We start from the raw sequence: 24,772 nt of genomic DNA, 5'->3' as shown, positions 1-24,772 counted from the left end.
TTATCTTTGCTTCAGAGATTTAAAAGCATTTATTGATCTTGCGCATAAGTCTAAAGAAGGTCTGTATCAAGTAATGATTGTTTTAGGCAGGTCTTAATACTGGCCCTCAGTTAGTGATTAGAGACAGAATAATTTGACCCAGTTAAAGCTTTGCTACAGACCTTTGATACTTTATAGGTTTTATTCATGTAGACATTTTTTAATTCTGATATGAGGCTTTTATTATTGAAACCGTCCAGCGGATAAGCGGTTTCCACGCTGATGAGCTTGACTGTCGTGGTCTTAGTTGCAACTGGGCAGTCTGCAGAGACGGGCTGTTGGTACCAGAACCACCACCTTGCCACATTGGCGCATCAGCGAGTCTTTGCCCAGATCCCTCCATCATGCATGGGGGCAAGAGGGGTCTGGTGGCTCCGCAGAACACATTCCTGGAAAATATCGTCCGGCGCTCCAGCGGTGAGTTTTATGCTTAAAATTGAAGTATTAAGTGCTGTCATTTTAATTGCTAAAAATTTTACTGCCTCTTTATATTTTTATGCGTGTCAGGGTCTGGGATCTTATTTCATTTTTTAGGGTTTAGCAGAAAAAGAAAACCGTCTTTTGTGAGTTCAGCGGTACGTTGTCTTTTTTGGGACACTGACTTTTATGGACTCTGATTAATTATGTAATAACCCACCTCTGATGTTCAAACTCACCGGATGAAAACAATGAACTAAAATCAATAAAACTATCCATTCTGATAGTCTGCATTAAATTCCTGCTCATGTATAAAATGGATAATCTACTGGATGCTTTATTATGATTAAGGTTCTTTTTGACAAATATGATAATTTAGTCAATACAAGGAGTATAAATATTTAAGTTAAAATCTGAAGGCATTGCCATTAAACACCAAATAAGCTCGAGACACATCTTTGATATTTTCTTTTTAATGTTTCTTGTAAGTTTAACATCCACAGACACTAAGCATATATGAAAACACTCCCTGCTAGTCTTACAAAGGCTCAACTTGCAGCCATTTTTAAAAGAGGGCTTCTTTCTCTCCACTTAAGGGATTGTTAACGTGATTTATGCCATATAGCTTCTACTTGCTCACCTCAGTCGAGCAATGTCTTACGGTAATGCTTTTTTAATGATGCTGCTACAACTTCCTTTGGTAGACACGGTCTTCACGAAGGACTGGATTAATGCATGTGAACCTTTTTATTATACATGCAGACTCTGTGAAAAGGTGCTTTGCAGATCAAATGTATTGAGGTATTTGTTTGTTTCTCTGAAATAGAGAAGTAGATCTCATAATGTAAGCTGGAGGAGCATATGTATTTCATTTTGCACCAGTGAATTCAGCACGTTAAATCTGGAGGATCTGAACATACGATGCAGTGTAACCCTTAAAAAATCAGCTTAGCTCTAACTGTGCCTCCATGTTCTGCAGACTGCATCTTAACTGTTACAAGGCTGGGAAACTTTTAGGCTTGCCATCAATATTTAATTTGCATTAAGGCTGGAACGTAAACCTTTTATCAGCAAATATTTCTGCTCCCTGAAGCTTCAGATTACTATTTCTGTAAACATCAATTGACACTTATCTCCATTAAATATAGTAGGTGAAGTAATTAGAAGTGTTGGGGCTAGATTGTATAACAATTTATAACTATGCACAGCATATGCAGACTTTATGTATTAGTTGGTGTGGATATATGAGGCGGATGTTAGGAGGGGTAATCTGGATGTTCAGTCCTAATTTTTCTTTTCTATTTTGTGTCAGAAACCAGTTTTCTTTTGGGGAATGCACAAATCCTAGATTGGCCGGTTGTATATAGCAACGATGGATTCTGCAAGCTGTCCGGCTACCACAGAGCTGAGGTCATGCACAAGAGCAGCACATGCAAGTAAGATGCCATCTGTGCTTTAATGAAGTTGAATGTCAGGCTGGAGTGGACGGGCTGTAATTTATTTCTTTAAGTTACTCATCTTCCCTGTGATTTATTGCTCAAGTTTTTGTTGATGTTCGCCTGAAAAACTTCTCAGAAACTTAAACTTTCCTTATAGATCTCAACTGAGTTAATCATGAAAAGTAAAAAGCCTAAAGTTTATAGCTTAATCCACTGTATTTTTACACATCCTAGTCCAGTTCTAGGACAAATAAAATAACTTAATCTTTAGTTTTCAATCAGAATTTTCCATCAGAGACAACTTTTTTCTTTACCACCTTAGGAAATGATTGCCCCACAAAAATATATATAGATATTTTTTTACAACACAGAAGTGCATTTACCTAATAGAGGGCTTTAATTGTAGTTTTTTGGGTAAAAATGGTTAAGACCAAATCACAGTATACTAGCCGGGATCAGGAAGAAGTCAAAATTATTTAAAAGAAATAAAAAGCACTGCTGATACTGGACATCTTAAACATAACACAAGGGTTTGACTATAAACCAGAAAATACCACCATCAAAAGTAAAATGCAGAACTAAACAGGGAGAAGGCAGTGATTTAGAGACAGGAGGCAGATGTGATGATGATGGATCCGGTCCAAACTAAACCAAGAAACCGAGTTTAAAAAAATTTAAATAAGAAAAATAATTTTCCAACTGAAAGTCTAAAGCCAAGCGGATATAAACTTTAAAAGCCCTGATAACATTAACAAATAAACTCAGAAATAGTAATAATGACTTAACAATAAAAAATACAGAACCTGGGAATGATAAATGTCCTAAATCAGTGCCCAAATTTTAATTAATGTTTTTTTCTGGTCTTGGTATTACATTTGTTTAACTTGTACAAACAGGTTTGTGTTGTTAACACTGTTGCCACATAGCAGGAAGGTCATGTGTTTGAATCCCAGGAGGGGGCTTTGTGCATGCATGGCTTTTCTGAAACAGCTTCCGCCCTTCCTCCATATCAGGGTTAATCAAGGATAAAGTGGGAAAGAAAATGGATGGACATTTCAATGTTAAATTCAATTTTACTCAAATCCTCTTCATAGTCAATGATAAACACAATCAAACCTCACAATTCTGACTTTTAATAGTATTATTTCAGGAAAAAGTTGTGTCATGCTCCTTTTTTAATTTGCTCTCTGTCCTTTTCTGCAGCTTCATGTATGGTGACCTGACCGACAAAAAGACTATAGACAAAATCAGACAAACCTTTGACAACCATGAGTCTAATTTCCATGAGGTGCTGCTATATACAAAGAATAGTGAGTATGGATGTATTTGGTTAAAAAACATCACAATTAATAGTTAGATTTATTCGTCTTAGAAAACAAATCTGGTTTGGTTTCTATTTTTTCCTCCAACAGGAACACCAATATGGCTTTACATGCAGATAGCCCCAATCAGGAATGAAAACGACAAGGTGGTGCTTTTCCTCTGCACCTTCAGAGACATTACACTTTTTAAACAACCTATAGAAGATGATTTAGCCAGAGGTGAGGCCAAATGGGTTTTTACCTTGTTTAATTATGTTTAACTGTATTTACTATACCAAAGCATGATGCCTTTTTTTGAACAATGCAGCTAGCTGAATGAAAGACAGAAAATGAAGCACATTCAGACCTCTTTATTGCACATGGGTGACTTTGCAGACGTTTTTCTCCTGGTGTCTTGCACAGAGCTGCCCAGGTGTTGTGTGTTCAGGTCAGTGAACAGTGGGTTTCTCAGGATCTCTTCAGGGCCATGTCTCAGAGGAGTAAGAGTTCCAGTGAGGCCAAAAGCAAAATAATAAAACAGTATGAACACACAGGGTTTACAGTAATAACCTGAAACAAGAGAAAGTCATGCCATTCCACTTCCCATTCTCTAAAACAACAATTTCACACAGTTCTACTTTCTAAACAGTGATTTGCCAAATTATTCATTCACAACAAACTTTGACACATTTGTTTAAGGTCACAATCCTAAATTTAAATATATTTTATTCGGTTAAAAAAAAAAACACAAAGTAGTGCAAAATTCTAGAAGGAAAATATTACAGGGCTTAAGCAGAAATCTGAAAAGTTTGGCATGGATTTGTATTCAGCTTGCCAGAGTCAGTACTTTGTAGAGCCACCCTTTGCCGTAATTACACCTTCATGTCTTTAGGGCTATGTTTCTGCCAGCTTTGCACATCTAGAAACTGAAACTCTTGTTATTTGCAGAATAGCTCAGACTCAGTCAGATCAGACCATTCTAACATGAAGATGCTTTGATCTAAATCCTTTCCATAAAAACCTTTCTTCTTAAACAGGATTGTAGTTAAATAAGGTTCTACTCCCTTCTCTTTACTCTACCTCGTGGATTTTTATTGATTTATTCATTTTGTGTTCATGATGTACACTTCTGTTTTATGTATTTTATATTTTACTGTGAAGGGTTTGTGACCTTTACAATCCAAAGTGCTCTTTTTGTCTTAGTCCTACTAAATAAAATTTGCTTTGAGCCGTAAGCCTATATGTCCCGTCAAAACTAAATGGCTAATAAATTTCTAAAAATACTTACTATATATAATTTTGAAATAAAAAAAACATACAATTACATTTTAGTTTTTTTAAACAAATAAAACAAACTTTTACAATGACGGAACGACAACATGTTCTTAAAACAAATTATGATAAAATTTTCTAAAATAGCGCATAAAAATATAAGAACCAAAGGAAAAAAAATACTTGTGACATTATTGTAATTCTCATTTTAAAAATCATTGCAGGTTACATGAAGTTTACATGAAAGCTTTTCTTACACCCCTTGCGTATGAAAACATTGCTCAGTTCAATGACATCAGCTGCGGTGGAGGGCCTAATGTGGCTCCAGAACTGCAGGTTGCAGAGCTAACAATAGTTAAATAGTTAAATAATGTAGTTCCATCCATCCTCACACCTCTGAGCAGCTTCCTTGTCAGCGCTGAAGAAAAGCATCCCCACAGCATGATACTGCCTACTGCCACCACTGGGGGGTTACACTGTGGAGATGAGTTTGGGAGTGTTGGGTTTTAATGCTCTTCTTGTCAGGCGTGTCATTTTATTTGGCAACTGAATTTTATTTAGGGGCATTAGAACAAAGGGTGTTGAATACCACTGCTCACTTTTCTTCTCCTTATGCTCAACTGTCTCATGAAATCCCAATTAAATACCCTGAAGTTTAAGGATGTAACCTGACAAAATGAGAACATGTTAAAGTACATTTGCAAAACAACATACATATGTGTACTGTATATATTTTGCCTTGATTAAACGCAATAGGATGGACCAAATTCGCCAGGCTCACAAGGGCACTTACCAACAATCGTAACCTGGTGCAGCAGTTAGCTCCTCTGAACAAGCCTGAGGTCAACCACAAGCCTTCCCGACTGGTTGAGGTCAGCAGAACATCCCCCTCAAAATGTAATGAATAAATCTGTAACGTCTACATTTGACACAGGATTCTGTTTCCTCTCAATAAAAGGCTCTGCAGCTTGGATCGGATATCCTCCCTCAGTATAAACAAGAGGCCCCCAAGACCCCTCCGCACATCATCCTCCACTACTGCACCTTCAAGACCACATGGGACTGGGTCATCCTCATCCTGACTTTCTACACTGCTATCATGGTTCCCTACAATGTTTCCTTCAGGACCAAGCACAACAACCTGGCCTGGCTGGTGGTGGACAGCGTGGTCGACATCATCTTCCTGATCGACATTGTGCTCAATTTCCACACAACCTTCGTGGGTCCGGCTGGAGAAGTCATCTCAGACGCAAGGCTGATTCGGATGAATTACCTGAAGACATGGTTCGTCATTGACCTGCTGTCCTGCCTCCCCTATGACATCATCAATGCCTTTGAAAATGTAGACGAGGTAACTTCAGTTTTCTTCAGTGACTTATGTTGCATTCAATTTCTCTTCAGTCAGAACTTATATCTGAAAATAACATTACACCCAACTTAAGTCCTAAAATAAGTGGGATTTGCTAAATATGGTTTTGGGGGTGAAGGCTGATTACAAAGTATCTCTGAATTTTCTAAAATTCACTGTATTTTTTACATTCAAACACTGTGAGGACATTTCTAGTAACAGACTGTCAAAAGTGTAGTAAATGCTTATTACTGCAGCTTTTATTACATTTCTAAGCAGTCATTGAATTTTTGGTCAGTTTTGGACAGTAACTGACATGACTTACCAAGTCAGATTTCAGAGTTCAAGGGTCATTTCAGATAATCTTTCTTGCTTAGAGCTTGGAAATTTCTGATGCCTGCTCCCACAACAATATGGAATCCTAAAAGCTTGGATTGTACACTGCATATATTTTTCGGCATTACGTAATGGACAAACTGTTCCATGTTTTTATCTGAGAAGTCAGAGAGGACTAGGCCTTTGAGGGGTGGTGCTTTAAGACAAAACTTTAAAAAAGAAAATTACAGAAAAAATTTGTTAACAGGTGCAAAATGCTAAAAAGAAAGGTATTTTTGTAACTTTTTAGTATGAAAATTAATTAGGTTGATTTAGGGTTGAAGTCTTTCTAAGTTAGTTTTCTCAAGGATGTTTTACACCACATTTAAACCATAAATTATTATTTGTTTTATTGTCTGTTGTAGGATGTCACCCCACATGCCTCCCCAGCAAGTCATCTCCGTGACTTTTCAAATTTCCACAGGAACTCCACTCGGACAGAGGACTCCGTTCTTCCCGTAAGTCCTTTTTTCAGGCCTGCCCTGGGGAACACCTTTTAGTTAACAGTGAATTATTACTGGATACCATTAAATTTGTTATGCATTTGAAAAGCTCATAGACCTTTTTTATATATAGGAATAAAAACTTATTACCAAATTTCCTGTTGCAGCTATATCAGACATATCAACATCTTCAGCTCTTTGGTTTGCTAAAGATAAAGATAATCAATAAAATAACACCCTCAAAATTTAATAATAAACTATATGTTGAAAAGAATAAGCTGAAGAACCAAAACCGAAATGTATGTTAACTGCAAAAACAATTGATATTTACATAATAAAATAATTCAGCCTTTAATGACATTGTAACACTGATAAAATGGAGCTTTATGGTATGTTGCTTGTCAGGCCTCCTGACCCTTCTCTCTTTCCAAGATAGTTAAAATGTCAACGGATGATGGTAAATTTGGAAAATGTTATTTTGGAAAGCAAGCATAACTTTGGTCTGCTCCTAATACTACAATGTTGACACTAGGTGTAACACATCTGCACTAGGATGGATAGACTGTCCTTGTATTTGAGGTTTCTGCACCTCCTCCATCAGTTTCAACCTTGTTGTGGTGAAAAAAACACCATCAGTATCTTTGTCAGCTTTAGCTGGGTAAGAAGATGCAGATGAAAAGATATTCTGCGTAAACGCAGTACAATGCTTAGGTGTCGATTTTTGCAAGACATGTAACACCTCCACAGCGCTCTGTCTGTATATATCAGTTAAAGCAGTCAGAAGGAATTATGCCAACAATATCAAATTTCTATTTGTGTTTTTACTAATCCCTGTGAAATGATCTTACCGAGGCAGTGAAGCCAGAAATTGGCTGTATTTGATATCCTATTATAATACCCTGAGTGCTTTTGTCTTCTCGTCTTCTTTGTGCCTCTCCCAATCCTATGTGTAATGTCGAGACGCATTTACTCCTCCCTGGCTGGGAGCCCCCTTTAAACTGGGATGAGCTGTGCATAATATTCTGGTGGTGAGATAGTTTTTGTTGCAGCCAGAGGAATGGCAGGAAACCTTCCCATGAGCAGCCATAGTGACAGAACTCAAAATAAATTGGGGTTCTTGGTTTTTTGCAAGCATGATGAGGTTGGAGCTTTGGCACAGGGATTGTGAGTCAATTCCTCTCTAACATTTGTTGATGACCAAACCAGAAAAGTAATAACAGGCAACACATCATGGTAAAACAACCGCGGCTGCTATAAGACTTTCCCACTCACCAGAACCCAGATACCACCATGATAACAAACCACCCATGGTACACAATGGGGAGCACCACTAAAAACACCTTGCAACAACCATTCACATACCTGGCCTATTTTTCACGCTGTGGTTCAGTCTTAACCCTTTTTCTTTAAAATACCTTTAATAAGGAAAAAGTTTAAAAGTTTTATTTATGGAACTCAAACCGATTGGCCTTCCTCTTTATACAGATCCTTCTGCTTGCTTTTAGTCCAGAAAGGTTCACGTGCCATTTAGAAACATAATATGAGACGAATGAAACAACAGGGACAGATGAGTGACTCAGCCATTTATGTTGGCAGACTGGATGAAAGAAGCAGATATGTTTTGCCAACAGGTGTTGATGTAAGCTGAACAGAGCTATCAGAAGGGTCAATATTGGGCTTACATTCACCAGGTGGCCACATTAACAACCGTTGGTCCCTGTTTGCCAGATATGATAATAGGTTTCTGTTTGATAACTCATTTTTAATACTATTATGCAAAATGTATTTCTGTTAGGTTTATCGTTTCTGTTTCTAATAATTTTAAAAATAGTTTAGAATCTTGAACTAACTAATTTATAATGGAAAAATAAGGTACTTAAGGCAATGCAGTAAATTAATTAAGAAATTCCTTTAGTCTCCCTGAACAGATCAAACTTCAGATACATTTCTGTGTCTGTGTGTTTTAATCCTGCAGGGTCTCAGCAGCCTCTTCAGCTCCCTGAAAGTGATCCGTCTGCTACGTTTGGGCCGAGTGGCCCGGAAGCTGGACCACTACCTGGAGTACGGTGCCGCCGTCCTGGTCCTCTTGGTGTGTGTCTTTGGCCTGGTGGCCCACTGGCTCGCCTGCATCTGGTACAGCATCGGGGATTACGAGGTCATCGACGAGACCACCAACAGCATCAAGACGGACAGCTGGCTCTACCAGCTGGCCCTGAGCATCGGAAAGCCTTACCGGTATAACGCCAGTGGGACAGGCCGGTGGGAAGGTGGCCCCGGCAAAGACACCCTGTACGTTTCTTCCCTCTATTTCACCATGACAAGTCTCACCACCATTGGATTTGGCAACATTGCTCCAACAACAGATGGAGAAAAGGTTTTCTCCGTGGCTATGATGATGGTGGGCTGTAAGTACTCGTTCATCCACAGTTTGCTTTAAAATTTGCAGACATTCCCCTGGAATATACTTTACCCCTTCATATACATCATGGTGGGATAAGATGCATCAGCTGAAGTGGAACTAAATCAAATAGGTCTGATATTATGCAACAGTCTCATAGTATCATCGTCACTGTAGGCTGATCTGAGTGACTGTAAGTAGAGCTAGATACTGAAGCAATATCGAGGCAGGAAAGGGTGATATAACATTGTGAAGCTATAAACCATCAGCTGAGGCAGAGACAAAATTGTTTAAACTTGCCAGAGTATGAATCTAGGAGCACCGTCTGCATATATTCCCGGAAACAAAATAAATATATATGAAAAACAAGATATACAGCTCTAGTCTGCAGTTTACATAGTCATCATGAACGTCTCCGTTTTTGGGGTGGAATGGTGACATAACATATACTTTAAATGATTTTTAACAAGTATTGGGTGCACAGGCTTGATTTTACTCTGGATTTTGTGTTATTGTGGTTATTTTGGTTGAGTTCATTTATATTGGGCAATTTTCTGGCCAGCAGCCAATTTTATCTGTCTTCCATACATTCTTAAAAATAAAAGCTCAATATCTATCCTGTTCGACCATAAAACTTTCCCTTTGAAGACATTTGGATTGTCCATGTGGGCAGCAGCATATTTCCATCATAATTAAAAGTGCTTGTTTTTTGTTTTTTTCTGCTGACAGTAGCTTTTCTGTGGACAGTAAGACTGGTGTCCCAGCAGTTTTCAGTTAATTATGGGCTTGACTCTTGGTGGTTCCTGGGTCATTTCCGGATATCCTATTTCATGTCCTTTCACCAGGGGGTGCCAGTTTGGGTCATATGTTTGAAATATGGATATACGTGGGTGTTGCTGCAGTGATCCTAAACATCTATTAAAACCCAGTTTCAGAACCATTGAAACGTGTGGACTAGATCTGTGGTAGGAAACCAACTAATTTAAATGTCAAGAATGAAGTCCAAATATTCAGCCAGAATGATGGCAGGAGCTTATTGATGGCTATAGAAAGTGGGTGGTTTCTCTGCATCTAGGTAAACATTTGTTTACCTAGATGTTTGTGGGAATTTGTGTGTATATTTAAGAATGTAAGTGTAACTTGACCTTGTGTTGTTTAAAGAAAATCCCCAAGAAAATCAAACAAAAGCCTGAAAGTCTTATTTTAAAAATGACATTGAAAAGGGGTTTGAAAATCCACAATTAAAACCTAAATTTACCTCGATATTATGCAGATGACGGTTGCATGTAAACTTACAGTTGGAAATGTATATTCTTTGATGCTCTTTTTATACCATTCATGCATTCACCCATTCATAATGAATGAGCAGAATCTTAAAAAGAGATTAAACAGTCTGGACACACTTGCTTGCACACGGCAGCATGCTCGCTGCAGTCCTGCCGGCTACGTAACAGCTGCCACTATAACAACATATGGTGAATATGTTGGACGGGAAGTGTTGTGTGTCTTTTTACAATCATCCTATCAACATATGGATATTTTATACATAGATTGCGTAAAACGTTTGCTCAAACAGATTTATTTAAGCTAGATATATTTATCTGCACTTGAAGTCAACTTGTGCATAGACACTCTGAAACAACTGCATAAAACTGTAAGAATAGTTTTAAAAATATACAATTACATTAACTTTACTGACATTTTCTATAAAATCCTAATAGATCTTGTTGCAACAAGGCGAATTACAGCGTTCTCATCTTTCACTGCAGCCTTAAACCACAGTTGAGTTTTTGGAGTCATTTTTGTTGATGATAGGAAGTGACATGTTCAGCGCCCATCGCAGCCTGTCTGTCTGAAGGTTCCTCCATTTCAAACAAAACCATTGTCTCTATGTTAAATTTTTCATATGAGTATTTTTCAAACTTAGCTGTTTACAAATGAAGAATTAAATCAGGTTTTGTTTTCTTCGTTTCCTGTGATTAAAAAAAACTAATTTTACAAAGAATTGACCTCGAACATTTGAGCAATTTTTTACCTCCCAGACCTGGTTCAGCCGCTCCATTAGTTCAGTAATGCTCTGGTTTCAATGTGGAAATTTAACACATTTTGGGTTTTTATTATCTGGCAAGTAATTCCCTTAACTAAATCTTAAAAGGTTTTCTGAAGCTTTCCCATTTTGACTTCATTTATGCTATTTATGTAGATTACAGTTTATTAAGATCATTAAGCAAACCTAAGAAAATCAGAGCCTCAAGATACAAACAAGAGCAGGCCTGTGACATATTCTGCTTAAAAAAAGCAGAGATACCCTGACAAAGAGCAAGATGTTCCCACCAAACAACATTTCCAGCAGCTCTGCTCACTAGCAATAAAGTTATGGTTCAATAATTTAATCTAGTCTATTTGCTAAGGAATATTTACATGGGGGCAAAAACAATGTTCTTGATTATTTCACTTTAATTTATCTTTCCTAATAACTGTAAGAAAGCCATAAATGATAAATATGATTAATTGCATTTGGCAAGATGCCAGCAGATAAGAAAGGACCTAAATGGTAGAAAGCTGGATCTTTAGTTTCCTATATTTTGCAACATTTCTGAGCTATTTGAAAGCATTTATGAAATTATTTTAGACCTGACTCTTTGTAGAGGAAATACAGTCCAACAACATTTCAGCTGGTAAACTCATATAAAGCTGTTAAACATCAGTTCAACTGGTTGAGATGGACAACATGACAATGAAGTTAGCATCAGATTTGTAATTTCTGCAGTTAAATAAGTGAAACAGTTCCTTAAATGGTCCCTTTAAATGGCACAAATTGTATGCTAACTTTAGCAAGTAAGGTCAGCAGAATCTATCTGATGTTATTGAAACTGTAACTGAAAGAAAATGTTAGGAAGGTTAGCATTCACCTACACCTACACTACAAAATATAATGAAGAAACTCTGAGGAGATCATCTAAAAGATAACAAATTTTAAAAAATGTTATCTACTTATGCTACTTATACATTTATTTTAAGGCTTTCTGTATAACTTTTTATAAACTTGCCACTTTTAATACACCCAATACTAGTGTTTATTAAAAAAGATATTTACTCAAAAAGTGGATTTATTAGTAGTGTTGTAATTCTCTATAAATTAACATAAATTTGTATCAGCATACTGCAAGCTTTACTTTAACCATCCACTGACTGAGTAACATCGACGTGCCTTTAACCTTTAAACAGCTCCTGTAAAACAGCATGAAAAGTGATGCAACGACACCAGTGAGGACTCAGAAAGTGACAGTCACACTCAGAGGTTTGTGCATCTCAAAGTAAACACCCATTACTGTGATGGGGTCCTGATCAAATTGAGACCCCCTCTGTAACAATGCCGTGTCAGCTTCAGTTGCAACTGATAAAGTTCCTGCTACAGATACGATAATTAACCACGAGAACATTTGCAGAGCGGGAGAGTTGCCTGCAGGCAGGAGGGGAGGAAGTGGACAATGAGCCATCACGTTAGATATGCGACCTAACCTCTGTGATCCTGCTGTGGCGAGTGGGAGACAACGTTTTCTCCTTGAGTGGGTAAAATGTCACGATATGAGATACTGACTGACTCTTTGAGGTCACAGCAGCGCAACACTCAAACCTGCAGTGGAAATTATATCATAAAGACTTAATGCACCACTCAATGTATTTATGTGTGGTTGTATAGTTTTAAAATCAGTGTTATTTAAACTACAATTTGCACAAAATGCTAACTATGAAATTAAAATAGATTAATGTGATTAAAATAAAGTGTAAATAACTGCTTATTTACATGGAAAGACAGTAATAGAAAGAATTGTTTACGGCACCCTCAACACCTTTTTGCCAACTAGTAAAGATGCTTAAAAGGTTCTTACAGTAAAAGTATTTTTATTGCAGCAGCATATTCTCACACTCAAAAGCCTTGTAAAATCCAGGATTTAATATGAGGAGACGTATTGATTTTTGGGGTAAAACAAATCCAATGTTAAGACATACTTATTCTTTATTTTTCTTTACAAAATCTATTGTGTTTAGGTACTTTTACTTCTTAATTCATCAAATTCTGTTTCCCTGGAGCATAAATAAGATGTGGCACCGAGACCCATTTCTCTTACCCACTTTACAAAATTGGAAAGTTAAGAAACCATATCATTAAAGTGAGGCAGACGCGTTTTGATCTTCATAGTTCAGGACATTGTTGGCAACAAACACTAGGTGAGTCAGGTATAAAACACCTGTAACAAATGGACCTCATGTCCATGTGAAGCAGGGTGGAAGATGCGTGATGCTGTGCGTGCTTCTCTTCTAAAGGCCCTGGGACCCCTGTTAGATGGCATCATGAACCCTTAGAAACATCTGACAATTTGAAATAAAAGTCTGGTTGCCTCTTCCAAATAAAAATGAGAAAGTTTTGGCACTTTTAGTAGGGTGATGATCCAAGAAGATGTGGCCAAATCAACACAGAGATGGTTCACTAGACACAAAATCAACCTTGCATGGTCATCTCAGACCCCCGACCTAGATCCTGTAGAAACCCTGTTGGGTGAGCTAAAGAAAAACCATAAGGGAGGACCCAAGCCTCTGGACAATCTAGAGAGATTGTTAAGAGATGAATAATTAAAGTTTTCTAAGTATGGTTTAGCTATTTCTATGTTATAGAAGAAGAATGAATGTGTGTTACTGGTAAAAGGCTTTGTAGAGCATCTTGACAGCAGCAGTACCAGTAAGTGTACCATTAGTGATTAGGCAAAAAGCAATTATTTCTTAACATTAGATTTTTTTTTTGCCCACATCATTACATTTTCTTAATTTTTCACTCAAAGATATGCTACCACCATAAAAGATTAATTTATTTGAAGCCGTTTTATACATTTAATCAGGGTGTCAATAAGTGTATAGTGAACACTTTATTTCACCAAATCGTCAGAGTAAATCATGAATGTAATTGTTTACTTTATGCTTAATTTATCATAATCATGAATTCTTTTACTTATAATAATGTGAGCCCGTAAGATATTAGCTTATTACAACAGACTTTGGCCAAATAACAGTGAAGTGGGCAATCGAGTTAACTCGTCTCTCTAAATGTCATTTAGGTGTGTGTGTGCATAGTTGTTTGTCCAATGTGTGTCTCTGCTACCACAGGGTAGCAGCGAGACATGATTATATAACATGCCTGTTTCCATGAGACGTTTACCCCTTAAAACAATCCTCAAAATTATTAGGAGAAAAGTCATATTTTAATTTTAATTTTCCCACCATGTATCTTCTGACTGGGAGATGGATGGTCAAAAATATTTGTGAAAAAGAAGATGAGCTTTTAGAAGAAAGGTTTGATTGTTGTGATGCTAATGAATGTTTTTCTATGGATTATTATGAAAGTTTAAACAATTTTTGGCATGCCATTTTAAAATAAAATGTAAAAAAAACTGATAAATTAAACAAAAACAAAAAATAAATACACACAAATGATTAGAAATCAAAATCTGCCGAGGGTAATTTTGGTCTTAACTGCATATACACTGTTAAAATGTTTTAGTATTATTATTATTATTATTAGAGCGATATCTTGTATTTCTGTTATTTTTATAAATAAATAATATTCTTGCTTCTTATTTTGGGAAATTATGTTTGCTCTTTTAGCATGGTGGATTTTGTCCTGATTTCCCTTATTTTTCCTCTTAGCGCTGCTGTATGCGACCATCTTTGGAAACGTGACCACCATCTTCCAACAGATGTACACCAACACAAACCGATACCATGAGATGCTCAACAATGTGCGGGACTTCCTCAAGCTTTATCAGGTTCCCAAAGGTCTGAGCGAGCGGGTCATGGACTTCATCGTCTCCACCTGGGCTATGTCTAAAGGCATCGACACAGACAAGGTACCCATGCTCGCACTTAAAAAATGAAAGACGCTAAGCTCTTTCATCAGTAAACCAATGTTCATCACGTAACTCTATTCTAAGACGACAACAGCAAGAAACTAAAGAAATCAATAAATACTCCTAGCATCATCTTTTCTCTGGTACTTACAAATAATGTACCTATTGGTTGCCTTTTTATTAGTATAAAAATCTATTTTGCTTAAAAGGTTTGTGTTAATTATTGAAGTGTTATTACAATAGTCTGTATATTATAAAATATATAAGCATAATCTGGAGTTTGTCATCAGGGAAAACATACTATTATCCTGCATTTCTTAAGAGAATAGCCTTCGGCTCCTAAACTTCAGGAGTGTTATTGTGCTGTGGTGCACCATGAGACCTGAAAGATGTTCTTTTAATTATTTACCATTAATTGATAAGGACATGCTTCATTATCACTTCCTTGAATTCTTTGCCTGTAAAACCCTTAGAGGAATGGTTTACATTACGTTAAGGATGCTTATTTGCTGCTTTGGTCCAGTCCATCACAGAGGCCTGTTAAAGTTTGCTTAAAAATGTACATTTCTACAATCCAGTCCATCTCATGAAAAATAGAGGGAGCTTACAGCAAAGGGATTCCCTTAGGTGACAGTTTCCTACCAACACATAAGACAGAGAAAGATCCCAAATATTGCCTGTTTATGAGCCTTGTGATTAAAGCATATTAAAGAAAAGCATTAAAAACAACTGTTATACTAGTTATATTAATTAATGACACTTGGTTTAATCTCTTGAGACAAAAAACACAGGAAATATGCTTCCAGCAATCATTTCTGGATGAATTTTAATATTTGGAGTTTAAATCTAAACCTATGATTTGCCTTGAACCTTTATTGAGTTTAATGAGCAACGGGGATGACACTTGTAGAAAGGAGGGTTGATGATTGCCGATATCTAATAGAAAGTGATGCAGATCATCGATGCATCATCAGCCCCATACCCATCAGTAATTACTCAGTAAATGGTTGAATAAACAACAAAATTGCTCTTTTAGAGAGAAATAAATGTTTTATATCAACATCTAAAAGCCTTGCTGGCCTCCCTCACGCATTGCTTGGCCACTTCCTGTTTTCTCTTTTGAATGGCTCACAACTTCCCACTATGCAATAGTTTTAAAGATGTATTTGGCAGCACTTTATGTTAAAATGAGAAGCTAAACCAACTAGGTATAGGTGGCGACTTCTTGTTTCATAAACACATGAAGAGAAGCATCTCTCCTTACCAACTTCAGACTCTGTGTATGTTCTGTGAATGGACAGAACATATTTCTGGGTGTTCCCATAAAATGGATTTGTTATTTCATCATTTTAATAATGCTTGTCCCTGATTGGTTCCTGGTTATTCAATGAACATCAAGAATTAACCTTTAACTTGATATACTGGAATCTCTCTTCCATCAAAAATATTAATTTATGTGTTTATAGCAGCCAAATAAATGGTTCTCTGTACAGTTCTAACCATTTCAAGAAGTACTACAAAATGTTATTTTGAAAATATTTCATATAATTACACTACAGGAGTTTTCTTTAGGTAAATGTCCATGCTAATAAACATCAGGAATTAAGGGAACTTAACTATACATCCAGTTTTAGATATTTAGGTAATGCCTGATTAATTTTTAAATGGCTACGATGTTAAAAGTGCAGCCATTGAAACTAAAGCCATTGAAATAAATATGAAAATTTTTTTATAAAGATGAGGGATAAAACGCCCTTCTGTCCTGTGATAAGTATGACAATTTCCCACTGTAGCTATTGCTCGTAGCCAATTCAGTGAAATGTCTGCTTAGGACAAAAAACTTTACATAGTCTGATTTAGTTCTGGCTCTGATTTAACCAGAATTTTGGTGGAAAAGTAATTGTTGTTTCATCATTGTGATGTTGCTAAGAGTGTGATCTATTATAGGTAAGATATTGAATGTTCATAACCTCACAACAGAACCCCACAAAGAAAAAAACTTCACACTATCTCTTTCAGATTCAGCTTCGACCTCTCTGCAGGACTTTACTTTTTTTTATTAGATTTAACGACTCTTTAGAGCCAAAGCTGACCTTCTCTGTCTTGCCATCTGTCCCGAAGGTTCTTTCCATCTGTCCTAAAGACATGCGTGCAGACATCTGCGTGCACCTCAACAGGCAGGTGTTCAATGACCATCCAGCGTTTCGTCTGGCGAGCGACGGCTGCTTACGCTCCCTCGCTGTCGAGTTTCAGACCACGCACTGCGCGCCTGGAGACCTCATCTTCCACATCGGAGAAAGCGTTGATACCCTCTGCTTTGTTGTCTCCGGCTCACTTGAAGTCATCCAAGATGATGAGGTCATCGCAATACTTGGTACTTCATTTATTGGGGCCTTTGAAACTTAAACAAAGGTTTTTCCTATGTCGTATTTACAACAGTAAATATCCACTTTTAAACCTGCTAGTGCCTACATCCACTGAACTTTATCACATTTTGTCATGTTACATAAACTCTTCTTGCTACTCTTCCATAAAAGCCAGATTTGTGAAGGGCAAACAGATTCTCCCACCTGAGCTGTGGATCTGTGCAGCTCCTCCATTTTCAGATGATGGACTCAGCAGTCCTATGTGAGATGTTCAAAGCTTTGAATATTGTGTATTAACTTAACTCTGCTTGGAATCTTGGGAAAACATTTAGGACTCTTTGAAACCAACGGTTCCATCTTATTTATATCTTATTTTCTCTATAAAACTATAAAATCTATTAACACAAAATCTATAAAATTGTACAGATTTTTTTATTTACTTTTTAATGGCATTTTTGTCACAGTAAGAGGTAATAAGAGGTGTAGGCGTAAAGGGGTCTGAATACATATTCATTTTTATAAAACAATATAAAACTGTATTATTTGTATGTATTATTTACTACTTTGTGTTGGTTTTCACATGAAACATTAATAAAATACACAAACGTTTGTGTTTGTAACATGATAAAACGTGGAAAGTATGAAGAGGTATGAAGACGTTTCACTATTTAATGAATTAGTGAGAAGAGAAAATATACTTTCAAATCAAACTCTATTGTGTCTTTTTATTCCTAAACTGATGATGTTTGGATCCCTGCAGGTAAAGGGGATGTGTTCGGAGATGTCTTCTGGAAGGAGACCACGCCAGCTCGAGCCTGCGCCAACGTGCGAGCGCTGACCTACTGTGACCTGCACGTCATCAGGAGAGAAGCTCTGATGAGGGTGCTGGACTTTTACACCGCATTCGCCAACTCCTTCTCCCGCAACCTCATCCTGACCTGTAATCTACGGAAACGGGTAAAAATGAGGCAGGGAGCACTGTTTTTCCTGACCGCTCATAGAGCATTTATCCTGCCTAAGACCCTGAGATTTTTTGCTTTCTGATCTGTAGGGTAAGTCGCTCCTATGTTCCAGTAACATTATCCTATTCGATCAAATTCTTATAAATTATTCATGGTTATTCCTTTCAAAGTCGATTCTTATATGAAAAAACTTCCAAGGCTGCAGAAGCATTTAAAATGTAACTGTTTTTTACAAATTCAATAGAATCATAAATATATAATGTAACTATTTTATAAAGAGCCAAAAACAGGAAAATAATAAAAATTTTAAGAGTTCCTTAATAGTCACATTGAATAAAATCACAAATGCAATGAAGCAGCTCTGACTCTGAACAATAAAAAACCTGTAAGATGTTGCATGAAATATAAATATAAAATGAAGTGATCTGCAAATAATTTAGACTCTTTCCTTAATAAGAAAACAGTACAGGTTGCTCTGTAGAAACAAATAACTGAGATCAGATTTAAAATTTTCATTTCCATTAACAATGTTGAAAACTTTCAGTTTTAATATTTGGTGGTTTATCTTTATGCAGTTTTTTTTTTTTTCTCAGTACAAAGTTTAAATAACTAGATTTGATGTCACATTCCACAACTTACCTGAATGTCTTTGGTAAAACAGCAATGGTAGTGTGCTGCACTGTTTTCTTTTGTGATTGGATTTCTAAAAATTGTACATTTTTAAAACAAATGCTGGTTCTTCAAATCTACAATTTGAAGTACTACGGTTGGTTTTAAAAATCTAACATTTTAAGTACTACAAATTGTCCAAGTACAATGAAAAAGTCAGCAGAAAATTAGATAAAGCAGCTTTTTGATGTTGATCCATATTAATATTATTAGAAAGATTGAAAAAAAGATTGGCAATAGGAAAGCCATTTTTGAATCATGTAAGGGAAACACAGCCTACATGTGGAAGAAGATGCTTTGATCAGATGAGACCAAAATTTAATATTTGTACTTAGCTGCAAAATGCTAAGTGATGCAGACATGTCATTGCACTTCATCCTCAACAACCCATCCCCACAGTGAAACATGGTGGTGGCAGCATCTTACTACGGGAATGCTTTTCTTGGTCAGAGCTGTAGGAGCATAAAAGGAGATAAATACAAGGAAAACCTGTTAGATGTTGCAAAAGACTTTAGTCTGAGTTAGAGGTTCTCCTTCCAGCAGGAAAACTCTAAACATACTCTAAAGTTTAGAGAAATATCCCATATTTCGATCAAAGCATATTCATGTTAGAATGGCCCAGTCAAAGTCCAGGCCTAAATCCAACTGAGAATCTGTTTCAACACATTGATACTGATGTTTACAGATGCTTTCCATCTATTCTATGTAAAACGTTTTAGTCTCTAAATGTGCAAAGCTGATAGAGACAAACCTCAAAGACTTGCAGCTGTTTTTGCAGCTAAAGGTGGTGACACAGCAGGGCTGAATACAAACAACTGCAACATTTTTCAGATTTTCATTTATAAAAAAAAAAAAAAACGTGGTATGTTCTCTGCATTGTATAATTATATGGTACTTTTTGTTGGTTTAATAACACATTACTTTTGAACTTTATTTCTTGCTCTTGTTGTCTTATTGCAGCTGTTAATAGTCTATATTTATGTTCATAGACTGCCTTTATTGCTTCAGTTTTTAATTGCTTTCATTTCCGCCCTGCAGGTAATCTTCAGAAAGATTGCCGATGTGAAGCGAGAGCAGGAGCGGCAGAGAAGTGAGGTGGCTCTCTCCATTCCTGAAGATCACCCTGTTCGTAAGTTGTTCCAGAGGTTCAGGCAGCAGAGGGACTCTCAAACGCCGGGAGAGACACAGGCTTATTCGGACCAAAACTGTGTTCAGATGGAGCCACAGCATCACCACCGCACTGACTCAATCTATTGCAATCAACAGCAGGAGCAGAGCACAAAACCCTGCACGGAAGCAGGGAGTGCAAGCAGAAGAAGAAGCACGGCTGCTACACATCAAGAGTGCAATGACTCTAGAAAGTCAGAGCAGGGATGCACTCAAGTAACCATGGAGTCGAGGCCTATTCAGAGGAGCCTAAAACCAGGTACAGGTGGAGCCAGTAGCAGAGGGGGACGAGGGTGGTCGAGATTTAAGAGCGCTGTATCTACTGAACCAGCTCCTTCTGCCAATGAGCAGGAAAAGGACATACAGAAAGCATCTCAGACCTCAGAAGAGCATGCAGCTTCCAAAAAGAACCAGGAATCAGAGGAGAAGGGGAGCACAGAGGGTGGCAACACAGCAGGAGACAGAAGAGAGGAAACAAGTGTCATGCACAAGACCGACTCCTGCGACAGTGGCATCACAAAGAGTGACCTCCGGATCGACCGAGATCTAGACTCCAGGAGCTCCTTTGAACGGAGCCCGATGGAAAAGAGTCCTCTGGACAGAAGTCCCTTTGAGCACAGCCTGGGGGTTTACACAGAGGTATCCCTGAGGCATTCCTTCCTCCAGCCGGTGTCTGAACAATCCCTCCTCCAGACGACCCTGCAGGAGGCCAAGCTGGAGCTGAAAGGGGACATTAGGAAACTGAGTAGCCGGCTGTCACTCCTCGAGTCACAGGTGAGCGAGGTCCTCAGGTTGCTGTCATCCAAAAGAAGACTCTCGTTGCCTCCAACTTCTTCAAAGGCAAAGATTAAAAGTCACGACATGGCCATGGCCTCAAGAGTCGTAGCACCCAAAGCAGAAGAGGAATCTTTGTGACTTCACTCACAACTCTGATCTGTATATTTTGATCAGCAACCTGCATGTCCTGTTGGACTGGAAGACATTAAAAACTTGACTGCATGCTAATATTACTTTATGTAACCTATGCATCAAAACCCAGGGATTTTTCTTGTAGAATTGTATGCACTTTTTATGGATGTGTGATGCCAGGAAAGATACATATTATGAACAAAAATACAGGTGATTGTAGGAAAGAAGTACATCTTATACATTTTAAAGCAGCACCTAATCGACTCTACAGCTTTTATCCATGTTACTCCAAGAATGATGATTTGATAAAGGATGCTCAGACGATGCTTAGGTCTGAAAATCACCTATATAGTCAGCTGGTCATATTTGCAGTGGATTTGCATGTTTACAAACTCATAATAGGCCCACCACACCCCCCACTGGTACAAAGGAGCATAACCCAACTAGAAGTAATGACGAGTGGCCGGTGAAAGAAATGCCACCTTCAGTCAGTGTTTACAGTGTCATTAAAAAGGAATAATGACAATATTAATATGTAAAAGATAAATTATTTTCTCATCACTACATATTTGCTTACTTTAGTAGTTTAAGACTGTTTAATCTTGACATGAACACAAAAAACTGGAAGATAAACTGTTTAAAATGTGTACAAACTTGCCCAACACCCTGGACCGACTTATAAATGGCATCAACCCATTACTAGTGTTGCAGTCAAGACCTAATTACAACAATGCTCTTGAAAATGGTCTCGCACTGCGTTGGTGTTGATCAGACCAGGTAGCTATTTAGCTAATCTATAACAGGGTGCAGACTAACTGGTTACATTGGTCTGTTATTCAATGGGTAAGCAGAGCCTCAACTGCATGCCACCTATCCGGGAAGTTGCAGTTGTGGTCTTAACAGGTCCTGAGAAAACAAAATCTAGAGTCCAGCAAGTCTGAAGATCTAAATTAGGGAACCGTTCTTGAGGCCGAGTCACTGTTTCACCCCTATCTTCAAAAGTCCACTTTTAATAAGGCTCTGCTGTAAAGAAGGGGAAAGAAATGAGAAGGCTCCAAATTAACATTAACATTTCAACAAGTCTTCAGGTGTGACTCTAGTTTGACGTGAGAGGCTGTAGTGAGCAGTGGCCCATAAAACTGGCTGCTCTGATCAGGGTTATTCAAAGTTATTTTGAAGGAAGCTGCACTAAAACTTTTATAGTCAAATTTTCTTAATACCTCAGAAAGTCAAAGCATAGCAGGACTTCTTTAATTATGTACTGCAGCAATGATAGTTTGCATGTTTGGCTGATGAATCACCTTCAAACTACGTTCATCTGCTTGTGTCCCAGAGAAAACAGGAGCAGCTAGGACTTTTTGTTTTCTCTGTACGACTGGAACTCACTGAACGTTTCCACACAAAATCGATCAGGTCCTACGTCTTCCCATTTTCCCCTCGTCCCTCACCAAAGCTCCCACTCTCGGAGTCAGTTAACTGCATGTGCCTTATCAAGCGAAGCCTTCTACAGGGGTGCATTGATCAAAGATAATCAGCTGATTACCTGTTGGGGTTTACCTTTATTTTCTCCCAAAGCATTGTTATTTGGAAGAGATTAAGTGTTCTAACACAGACTAGTGGAGTGTGGAGAGCTAAAGGGTGATAGAAATATCAATGACCTACACATTTAGTTACTTAAGTGTTCACAAACTAATTTCTCTGTGCACATAAAAAGTGTAACAATTTATTTCATATATAGGATTTATGTTGCTTGAAGAGGATGTCTGAAGAGGATTTAAACAGATAACTGCATTAGAGTCACTGTTTATTCTGACATGCAACTCAACTTGCTCAGGTATATTTATTTTGTTTAGATGATTTAAATGATAATGGTTGGCATTATAGTTATACGTGACTGCCAGTTGAGTTAGTGTGGGCTGCGATGGCGTCAGCATGACGGCTGACTTACTACATCTGTTCTATGTTAGGTATATTTAACGACCTTGCATGTATCTGAGGGAACCTGTCAGCTGTAAAATGGATAATGAAAACAGATTCCTGCTCACCATCTGTTGTTTGGTCTCTCGTGTGGCGCATCTTTATCTCATGAAAGAAACAATGATGATCTCTGTTTTTGCTGAAGAAGAGCAGCTAAAATCTGTTAACGCACCACACTGGGACTTTTCAACAGTTTAGGCCTCAGGAGTTGTTTTTCTATCTTTTTGTTTCAACTAGGCATGGAAAAATGAAATGTTGTGACAGGGCCTAAAATACACCCTGCCTAAATTTAATCTTTATAATAATCTCAGATTACAATTGAATAAAAATGTCTTCCTTTGTTATCTTTTGTGTGAAAGTATAAATTTCCTAGTTTTAAAGACATTTCAGTGTGTTGTTCCACTTTTTATTTCACCCACCTAGCGGATTTAATTGAGGCACCAAGGTGTCAGTGAAGGTTCACTAATTTTACTTGGAAATGTTTTATTAAATTAATAGCAAATTTAAATTTGTGTCCATGTCCCCTCACTGAAAAGACACCATGTGTCTCTGCAGGGTTCAAGCAGCACAGTTTTCAGCACATTTACTAATTGGCGGTTCTTGCATGGATGCTACACCTAAACAGCACCTCCTTCTAACAGCCACCCACCCTCAAACCCCCCTATCAATCATTCAGGACACAACCGAAACATAGAAAGGATCTTTCAGGTTTTGTGTGCCCCAACTTTCTAATGCCACCCAGGGAAACTGCCCATATTGTTCTTTTGAAAGACTTCCAGTGTTGGTGACAAATGCAACCCTGTAAAACTGTATAAAAATAAGCCTTTTTCTTTTAATCTACATGATTCAAATCTATTAAACATGTTTAGATGTGGATCTATTGTCACATCTACCTGCAGTTGCAGTCAGAAGTTTAAATGCATTCATCATGGACATGAATGGACATAAATATCATTAAATTGGGGGCAGAATTGGTCAAATGTATTTAAACTGGTCGATTGTCTGGGACAGATCTAGTTTTTAAGCATAAATCTGTAAACTTTCAAAAGATTTGATACCAAGACTTTGGAAAGGAAGTGTCTGAGGCTTAATGTTAGTTTGGTTTACCTATTCAAACCCCACCTTTGATGTTATTTGGGGTTATTATTCAGCTGAAAAACACAAAGGACAACAGTTTGATTCCATGTGGTTTAGTCAGTTAGTCAAACTTTATTTATATAGCACCTTTCAAGATATAAAAATTACAAAGTGCTTTACAATAAACTGATACAACAGCCCAAGAGCCAATAATACAACTAGGCATGGAAATAAAACAAGGGAAATGAAAAAAAAATTGGCTCATTTTAAAAGATAAGTTTTAACCGGCTTTTATAAGAGTCCATAGATCTTAAGCCCAAAGGAAAACAGATCCAGAGTTTGGGGGCCACTGAGCAGAAGGTTCTGTCTCCTTTAGTTTTCAGCTCAGTATGGGGCACCATCAACAGGCCCTGATAACCGGACCTCAGGGACCTACCAAGCACATACGGGTGCAGGCGCCTTCAGATATAACCTGGTGTTTGTCAGTGAAGAGGTCTAGGGTAACATGTTTTGAACAACTTGTAAGGGCGTTGTGCTAAGACGTGTATGGTGCATTGCAAAAATCCAAATGTAATGAAACAAAAGCTTGAATACCTCACACTTTCTCTTGACACACATGGAGGTATTACTCCCAGTTTTGGTTGCTATTTGTATCTATGGGCCATTTTGTGCATAAAAATGACCCCTGAATGCATCACCCGATAGAAACC

General features: G+C 37.6%; 1 protein-coding gene across 1 annotated transcript; it reads left to right on the top strand.

Moving 5' to 3' along the window:
• Positions 1-345: 345 nt before the first annotated feature.
• LOC124882198 (potassium voltage-gated channel subfamily H member 5-like) lies at positions 346-23,369 on the top strand. Its single transcript, XM_047388443.1, has 12 exons — positions 346-456; positions 1,769-1,892; positions 3,099-3,205; positions 3,308-3,436; positions 5,225-5,340; positions 5,427-5,819; positions 6,557-6,649; positions 8,610-9,039; positions 14,736-14,935; positions 17,057-17,309; positions 18,062-18,258; positions 19,971-23,369. Exons 1-12 carry the CDS (start codon positions 384-386, stop codon positions 21,012-21,014), a joined length of 3,159 nt encoding a protein of 1,052 aa, XP_047244399.1. The 5' UTR covers positions 346-383; the 3' UTR covers positions 21,015-23,369.
• Positions 23,370-24,772: the final 1,403 nt, after the last annotated feature.

This window comes from Girardinichthys multiradiatus, chromosome 15 (assembly GCF_021462225.1).
Source record: "Girardinichthys multiradiatus isolate DD_20200921_A chromosome 15, DD_fGirMul_XY1, whole genome shotgun sequence".
NCBI lineage: Eukaryota > Metazoa > Chordata > Actinopteri > Cyprinodontiformes > Goodeidae > Girardinichthys > Girardinichthys multiradiatus.
The sequence above is the reverse complement of the archived record's forward strand: the minus strand, read 5'-3'. Positions and strand labels throughout refer to the sequence as shown.

Excerpts from the sequence above, each read along its gene's own strand:
- LOC124882198 (XM_047388443.1), top strand. The coding sequence starts at position 384 with ATGCATGGGGGCAAGAGGGGTCTGGTGGCTCCGCAGAACACATTCCTG. Across the intron at positions 5,820-6,556 it reads CCTTTGAAAATGTAGACGAG|GATGTCACCCCACATGCCTC; the intron begins GTAACTTCAGTT and ends TGTCTGTTGTAG. Across the intron at positions 14,936-17,056 it reads AAGGCATCGACACAGACAAG|GTTCTTTCCATCTGTCCTAA; the intron begins GTACCCATGCTC and ends TCTGTCCCGAAG.